An 8,727-nucleotide genomic window follows, 5' to 3' on the forward strand; every position below is an offset into this window, starting at 1 on the left:
CGTGTGTGTCTGGGGCAGCATAGGGGGTGCTATGAATGGGGCAGGGTGACATTGAGGGACTATCGCCCCCTGCAGGTGGCCGCTTGGAGGATTGTAATATGTACATACATAGAAGCCGGGCTGCTCTCTGTGCTCCTATGTATACCGTACGGTGGAATGGATGAATGAGTGCATCGTCCTCTTCATCCAGAGGGGCAGACACATCACAATTAGAGCCATGCGAACCCTTAATTATCCCGGAGCCTTATCTGTTCGAAGGCCCTTTATACATTCCCCTCGGTGTAATGAGTTCCCCTATTGTGCAGAGGCCTGGGAGATAAGAGCTCTCTGATGGTATATGTAGAATAGCGAGGCGGGTGTTATACTGCGGAGATGGGGGAGGGGGAGCGCAGGGAACCTGGTGGCGGAATGAGAAGAGCAGGTCGTCAGCGGGCGCTGCTATAAGAGCAGTCAGTAGGAGGAGGTTAAGCAGTAATATTATGACATCAGTAGATCATTTTAGGTTTGCAGTGTGTTGTGTCTTCCGGATGTACGCTGATACATAGAACCTACAGAGATGGCACTAAATCAACAAATAGGCACTTAACACTGTCACACATTACCCTCAGGGAAGATGGCTGAGCGATGTTCCAGCGTGTGCTAATCTCTCACATTCTGCAATATCCTGTACAGCGAGATTGGCCCCACAGATAACTCGTCTCTGACAATTAATGTCCTCGGTCTTCGCAGGGCTTCAAGGCTGGTCCTGGATTATTCAGATTGTGTCTGTTGGGAGAAGTTTTCTCTCCCTCTCTCTGTATTATGTTGCTCTTGTTGACGACACTTCGTCCTGTGCCAGCACCTGAGAGCTCTCCCCCATGATGGTTCTCTCATCCGCAGGCCGACTGAGGAGATGGTAAAAATGGTTCTCAGCCGACCATGTCACCCCGATGACCAGTTCACCACCAGTATACTGAGGCACTGGTGCTTGAAGCATGACGACAATCTTGCGGAACACATCAAGTCTTTGCTCATCAAGAACAACAGTCTTCCCCGGAAACGGCAAAGGTAGGAGACCGTGTTTAGACGTATCCAACAGCCGGACCAGACTTGGAAAGGGATGAAACGGTTATCGTTTTTAGCTAGAACACTTCCACTTTCCATCACATTCAACCCAAGAACTAGGGCCAGAGCTCCTGATGACAGCCACCCCTGGGACCAGGGCAACCAGTAACCATCTTCCCACTCTGAGGACCAGGTCCATCACTAACCCTCTCCCCACCCTGAGGGCCAGGTCCACCACTAACCCTCTCCCCACCCTGAGGACCAGGTCCACCACTAACCCTCTCCCCACCCTGAGGACCAGGTCCACCACTAACCCTCTCCCCACCCTGAGGACCAGGTCCACCACTAACCCTCTCCCCACCCTGAGAACCAGGTCCACCATTAACCCTCTCCCCACCCTGAGGACCAGGTCCACCACTAACCCTCTCCCCACCCTGAGGGCCAGGTCCACCACTAACCCTCTCCCCACCCTGAGGGCCAGGTCCACCACTAACCCTCTCCCCACCCTGAGGACCAGGTCCACCACTAACCCTCTCCCCACCCTGAGGACCAGGTCCACCACTAACCCTCTCCCCACCCTGAGGACCAGGTCCACCACTAACCATCTCACCCAGTCCCCAAGACCACCACGCCCCAGTTTCCTGCCCCGCGGGCCACCACTCGCCTTCTCTCCAAGCCTGGTTAGAGACAAATAGACTAGTGACACATAGAAAGATGAGGCCCAGTTAGAAAAGAGACGAGTGACACATGGAGAGGTGAGAGACCTGGTTAGAGAGATAGATGAGTGACATAGTGCCAAGTCTCCCGGTCAGCGAGCTCTACGTATATACGTACATTAATGTATTCTGGTGGTCTGGATATATAATCTGGTATTTCTTCTTTGCAGTCTCCGGAGTTCGAGCAGTAAATTGGCCCAGCTGACGCTAGAGCAGATCCTAGAACATATGGATAACCTGAGACTCAACCTGTCTAACACCAAACAGAACTGTTAGTATCACGTCTCCTCTCCCTGACCCCACCCAGCCCCGTCTAATCCCTACTGCCAGGTCCCATCTCCTTTACCTCCTCATTCCACGGATCTTCCCACCTACCCTCTTCCTAAATAAATGTCCTCCGATCCTTTCTTGCCTAAACCCAGTTGAACTAATACGAAATCACCACCGGATCTTCAGTGGTAGCATAAAACGAGATCGTTTTATACTAATGACCCCGGGGGTATTTGGCTTTCTCCAAAAACTGGGCTTCGATTGGATGGAGAGATGTGTGACCCGGTTTTATGGTTTTTATTCTAACTTCTATGCAAAGCTTTTTGGAATAAGAAACCACATTTGAATTAAATGTTGTTCAGTGTCCCCTCCTTTTGTGGAGCTGCAGCTCCCCCTGTTGATGAAACAGCGGTACTGCAGTCCTCCTGAATTTGATGGTAATTTTCCATCAATGTGATGGTCATGAATCTCCCCGTTAGGACATTGTTCACCCTGTTGCAGAATTAGACAGCCCAGGGCTCCAGGGAGACATCTGGCATACGGATTTGTTTTCCTGCAGTGTGTGAGAATATTAAAATCCCTAGTGTACGAATTTGTTCCTGATAGTGCTGGGGCCAATCCATCTATCCCCCAATTACATCTCATTAATGAAAACCTCCTCAGTAATGGTATTTTCTCATCAGTTTTCAGCCAGACACCGATCTTACAAGCCCTTCAGCATGTCCAGGCCAGCTGCGATGAGGCGCACAAGATGAAGTAAGTGTCAACCTCAGGGATTTGAAACTTCTTGGTTGCTCATTGCGCCCTACCGTATTTTTGCTGGTGTTGACCCACATCCCGTGTCGGTGCCCTGAATCTTTGTTTCCATCTCGTATTGTAAAGATCTAGTGAATAAGATTGAGTTAATGAGTTACAGCGCCCGTTCGTAGCTTGTAGACGGAGGAAGGGTACCTTCATTGAAAGTATTGGGCCCAGCGGTTTTGAGTAATGGTATATTGGTACATCCAGGTATAATTCTATGTACTGTTATTAGGTTCAGCGATCTGTTCTCCCTGGCAGAGGAGTATGAAGACTCGACCAAGCCCCCCAAAAGCCGGCGGAAAGGTCCCATGACGAGTCCGCGCAGCAGGAAAAACATGGCGCAGCCGACCAACACGGAAGAGGACTCCGCCTCCAGCAGCGCTTCGGTGAGCGAAGGCGGGGACTGCTAGGGTGTGAGGGGATTGGGAGGCTGGGCTTACCTCTTGGGGTCATGTGGTCTGATGGGGCGTGGCCTAGATGGGACTATGTTAGCGGGAGAGAGACTGAATGCTGGAATTTATATCGTTGCCATAATACAGTCCTGACTTTTCCACTTACAGGAGGAGGAAGACGCAAAGCCAAAGCCCAGCAAGAGAAAGAGGAAGGGGTCCGCGGCGGTGGGGTCAGACAGCGATTGATCCCCCCAGTGGTGGATGTTGACGTTATCCGGACCGCGGTGGTCGGAGGACGACGTGGATTATAAATTGGGGACTCCACGCGTGAACGCTGCGTCTGAAACTTTATACCAATCCGCCGTCTTCCCCATCCACGGAGACCGCGCTCCACTGGCGAAATAAAGTGAGCAGACGCGGAGCCCCTCCCGTGCCGCACGGCCAGGAAACGGGACCTTTATACTAAAACAAATCTCATATTTTCTTACTGAACTGTAAATAAATGTCTCCTTACAGGACGAGCTGCTCACTGCTACGTAAATGTACATTTTTTTTTAAGAAAAAAAAATATTTTAAAACACAATAAATGAATTCCAGATACCCCGCCCCTTTTACCTTCTGACCTCATCCTCCTTTATTTGCGGGATGACGGGGGTCTGACGTGGCTTTGTCTGTACTGTGTCCCCTTCCTCCCGAATCCACCCACCGGATCTTTATTCAGTGCCGGGTCACTGTGGTGCTGGTCTGTTTCTGCTTTTCCCACTTATTCTGCAGCTGAAAACAACTGGGAGCAGGTCCCCCAGCAGCACAGAGTATATCAGGAGATGAGTTATGTGTTAGTGAGAACAGGGCTGCATGTGACAGGGGCAGTGACATGATGTGAGGAGGGGAATGGAGGCAGCAGGAAGCCACAGACTGAGAGTTATATAGTGGAAGGAGCAGGGTCCTCCAGCAGCACAGAGTATATCAGGAGATGAGTGATGTGTTAGTGAGGACAGGGCTGCATGTGACAGGGGCAGTGACATGATGTGAGGAGGGGAATGGAGGCAGCAGGAAGCCACAGACTGAGAGTTATATAGTGGAAGGAGCAGGGTCCCAGCAGCACAGAGTATATCAGGAGATGAGTGATGTGTTAGTGAGGACAGGGCTGCATGTGACAGGGGCAGTGACATGATGTGAGGAGGGGAATGGAGGCAGCAGGAAGCCACAGACTGAGAGTTATATAGTGGAAGGAGCAGGGTCCTCCAGCAGCACAGAGTATATCAGGAGATGAGTGATGTGTTAGTGAGGACAGGGCTGCATGTGACAGGGGCAGTGACATGATGTGAGGAGGGGAATGGAGGCAGCAGGAAGCCACAGACTGAGAGTTATATAGTGGAAGGAGCAGGGTCCCAGCAGCACAGAGTATATCAGGAGATGAGTGATATGTTAGTGAGGACAGGGGCAATGATATAAGGAGGGGAATGGAGGCAGCAGGAAGCCACAGACTGAGAGTTATATAGTGGAAGGAGCAGGATCCCCAGCAGCACAGAGTATATCAGGAGATGAGTTATGTGTTAGTGAGGACAGAGCTGCATGTGACAGGGGCAGTGACATGATGTGAGGAGGGGAATGGAGGCAGCAGGAAGCCACAGACTGAGAGTTATATAGTGGAAGGAGCAAGGTCCCCCAGCAGCGCAAATTATTTCACCTTGATGCAAGAAGATTAGAGTAACATACAGCTATGTGAAGCGTATATTATGCAGCTTACCTATTCTGCAGATTATCCAGTACTGTATATGAAAAGATACATCGGGTGATAAAATGCTTTGTGTAATTAGTGCTTGCAAAAGTGAGCTCTGCAGGTAGAAGGAATAACTGCAATTTGTAACCCTTTTTATGAAAATATGATTTCTTATAGCAATGTATAAGTAGACTACAACTGGTTTACACCAGCCAAGTGCTTCCTCAGAACCAATATGGCTTTAGAGATTCTATCGTAGTCTATCCAGTCATTAGGAACCAGTGACATCACTGAGAATGCAGCCTATCCAGTCACTAGGAACCAGTGACATCACTGATAGTGCAGCCTATCCAGTCACTAGGAACCAGTGACATCACTGAGAGTGCAGCCTATCCAGTCACTAGGAACCAGTGACATCACTGAGAGTGCAGCCTATCCAGTCACTAGGGACCAGTGACATCAATGAGAGTGCGGCCTATCCAGTCACTAGGAACCAGTGACATCACTGAGAGTGCGGCCTATCCAGTCACTAGGAACCAGTGACATCACTGAGAGTGCGGCCTATTCAGTCACTAGGGACCAGTGACATCAATGAGAGTGCGGCCTATCCAGTCACTAGGAACCAGTGACATCACTGAGAGTGCGGCCTATCCAGTCACTAGGAACCAGTGACATCACTGAGAGTGCGGCCTATTCAGTCACTAGGAACCAGTGACATCACTGAGAGTGCGGCCTATCCAGTCACTAGGAACCAGTGACATCACTGAGAGTGCGGCCTATTCAGTCACTAGGGACCAGTGACATCACTGAGAGTGCGGCCTATTCAGTCACTAGGGACCAGTGACATCACTGAGAGTGCGGCCTATCCAGTCACTAGGAACCAGTGACATCACTGAGAGTGCAGCCTATCCAGTCACTAGGAACCAGTGACATCACTGAGAGTGCAGCCTATCCAGTCACTAGGAACCAGTGACATCACTGAGAATGCAGCCTATCCAGTCACTAGGAACCAGTGACATCACTGAGAGTGCAGCCTATCCAGTCACTAGGAACCAGTGACATCACTGAGAATGCAGCCTATCCAGTCACTAGGAACCAGTGACATCACTGAGAGTGCGGCCTATTCAGTCACTAGGAACCAGTGACATCACTGAGAGTGCAGCCTATCCCTTCACTAGGAACCAGTGACATCACTGAGAGTGCAGCCTATCCAGTCACTAGGAACCAGTGACATCACTGAGAGTGCGGCCTATCCAGTCACTAGGAGCCAGTGACATCACTGAGAGTGCAGCCTATCCCTTCACTAGGAACCAGTGACATCACTGAGAGTGCAGCCTATCCAGTCACTAGGAACCAGTGACATCACTGAGAGTGCGGCCTATCCAGTCACTAGGAACCAGTGACATCACTGAGAGTGCGGCCTACCCAGTCACTAGGAACCAGTGACATCACTGAGAGTGCGGCCTATCCAGTCACTAGGAACCAGTGACATCACTGAGAGTGCGGCCTATCCAGTCACTAGGAACCAGTGACATCACTGAGAGTGCGGCCTATCCAGTCACTAGGAACCAGTGACATCACTGAGAGTGCGGCCTATCCAGTCACTAGGAACCAGTGACATCACTGAGAGTGCGGCCTATCCAGTCACTAGGAACCAGTGACATCACTGAGAGTGCGGCCTATCCAGTCACTAGGGACCAGTGACATCACTGAGAGTGCGGCCTATCCAGTCACTAGGTACCAGTGACATCACTGAGAGTGCGGCCTATCCAGTCACTAGGAACCAGTGACATCACTGAGAGTGCGGCCTATCCAGTCACTAGGAACCAGTGACATCACTGAGAGTGCGGCCTATCCAGTCACTAGGAACCAGTGACATCACTGAGAGTGCGGCCTATCCAGTCACTAGGAACCAGTGACATCACTGAGAGTGCGGCCTATCCAGTCACTAGGAACCAGTGACATCACTGAGAGTGCGGCCTATCCAGTCACTAGGAACCAGTGACATCACTGAGAGTGCGGCCTATCCAGTCACTAGGAACCAGTGACATCACTGAGAGTGCGGCCTATCCAGTCACTAGGGACCAGTGACATCACTGAGAGTGCGGCCTATCCAGTCACTAGGGACCAGTGACATCACTGAGATTGCAGCCTATCCAGTCACTAGGAACCAGTGACATCACTGAGAGTGCAGCCTATCCAGTCACTAGGAACCAGTGACATCACTGAGAGTGCAGCCTATCCAGTCACTAGGAACCAGTGACATCACTGAGTGCGGCCGATCCAGTCACTAGGAACCAGTGACATCACTGAGAGTGCAGCCTATCCAGTCACTAGGAGCCAGTGACATCACTGAGAGTGCAGCCTATCCAGTCACTAGGAGCCAGTGACATCACTGAGAGCGCAGCCTATCCCTTCACTAGGAACCAGTGACATCACTGAGAGTGCAGCCTATCCAGTCACTAGGGACCAGTGACATCACTGAGAGTGCAGCCTATCCAGTCACTAGGAACCAGTGACATCACTTAGAGTGCAGCCTATCCAGTCACTAGGAACCAGTGACATCACTGAGAGTGCAGCCTATCCAGTCACTAGGAACCAGTGACATCACTGAGAGTGCAGCCTATCCAGTCACTAGGAACCAGTGACATCACTGAGAGTGCGGCCTATTCAGTCACTAGGGACCAGTGACATCACCAAGAGTGCAGCCTATCCAGTCACTAGGAACCAGTGACATCACTGAGTGCGGCCGATCCAGTCACTAGGAACCAGTGACATCACTGAGAGTGCAGCCTATCCAGTCACTAGGAGCCAGTGACATCACTGAGAGTGCAGCCTATCCAGTCACTAGGAGCCAGTGACATCACTGAGAGCGCAGCCTATCCCTTCACTAGGAACCAGTGACATCACTGAGAGTGCAGCCTATCCAGTCACTAGGAACCAGTGACATCACTGAGAGTGCAGCCTATCCAGTCACTAGGAACCAGTGACATCACTGAGAGTGCAGCCTATCCAGTCACTAGGAACCAGTGACATCACTGAGAGTGCAGCCTATCCCTTCACTAGGAACCAGTGACATCACTGAGAGTGCAGCCTATCCAGTCACTAGGGACCAGTGACATCAATGAGAGTGCGGCCTATCCAGTCACTAGGAACCAGTGACATCACTGAGAGTGCGGCCTATCCAGTCACTAGGAACCAGTGACATCACTGAGAGTGCGGCCTATCCCTTCACTAGGGACCAGTGACATCACTGAGAGTGCAGCCTATCCAGTCACTAGGGACCAGTGACATCAATGAGAGTGCGGCCTATCCAGTCACTAGGAACCAGTGACATCACTGAGAGTGCGGCCTATCCAGTCACTAGGAACCAGTGACATCACTGAGAGTGCGGCCTATCCAGTCACTAGGAACCAGTGACATCACTGAGAGTGCAGCCTATCCAGTCACTAGGTACCAGTGACATCACTGAGAGTGCAGCCTATCCAGTTACTAGGAACCAGTGACATCACTGAGAGTGCAGCCTATCCAGTCACTAGGAACCAGTGACATCACTGAGAGTGCGGCCTATCCAGTCACTAGGTACCAGTGACATCACTGAGAGTGCAGCCTATCCAGTCACTAGGAACCAGTGACATCACTGAGATTGCGGCCTATCCAGTCACTAGGTACCAGTGACATCACTGAGAGTGCAGCCTATCCAGTCACTAGGAACCAGTGACATCACTGAGATTGCGGCCTATCCAGTCACTAGGTACCAGTGACATCACTGAGAGTGCAG

General features: G+C 51.1%; 1 protein-coding gene across 1 annotated transcript in view; it reads left to right on the forward strand.

The window, feature by feature from the left end:
* The window catches only part of INTS3 (integrator complex subunit 3), a 40,440-nt gene extending 36,603 nt beyond the window's left edge, over positions 1–3,837 (forward strand). The window contains exons 26-30 of the mRNA XM_075192313.1: positions 880–1,047; positions 1,931–2,031; positions 2,714–2,786; positions 3,064–3,217; positions 3,392–3,837. Of these exons, the coding sequence (XP_075048414.1) occupies positions 880–1,047; positions 1,931–2,031; positions 2,714–2,786; positions 3,064–3,217; positions 3,392–3,469 (574 nt within the window). The 3' untranslated portion in view covers positions 3,470–3,837. The remainder of the gene's footprint in view (positions 1–879; positions 1,048–1,930; positions 2,032–2,713; positions 2,787–3,063; positions 3,218–3,391) is intronic.
* Positions 3,838–8,727: the final 4,890 nt, after the last annotated feature.

The sequence above is a fragment of the Mixophyes fleayi genome, chromosome 12 (assembly GCF_038048845.1).
Source record: "Mixophyes fleayi isolate aMixFle1 chromosome 12, aMixFle1.hap1, whole genome shotgun sequence".
Classification (NCBI taxonomy): Eukaryota; Metazoa; Chordata; class Amphibia; order Anura; family Limnodynastidae; genus Mixophyes; species Mixophyes fleayi.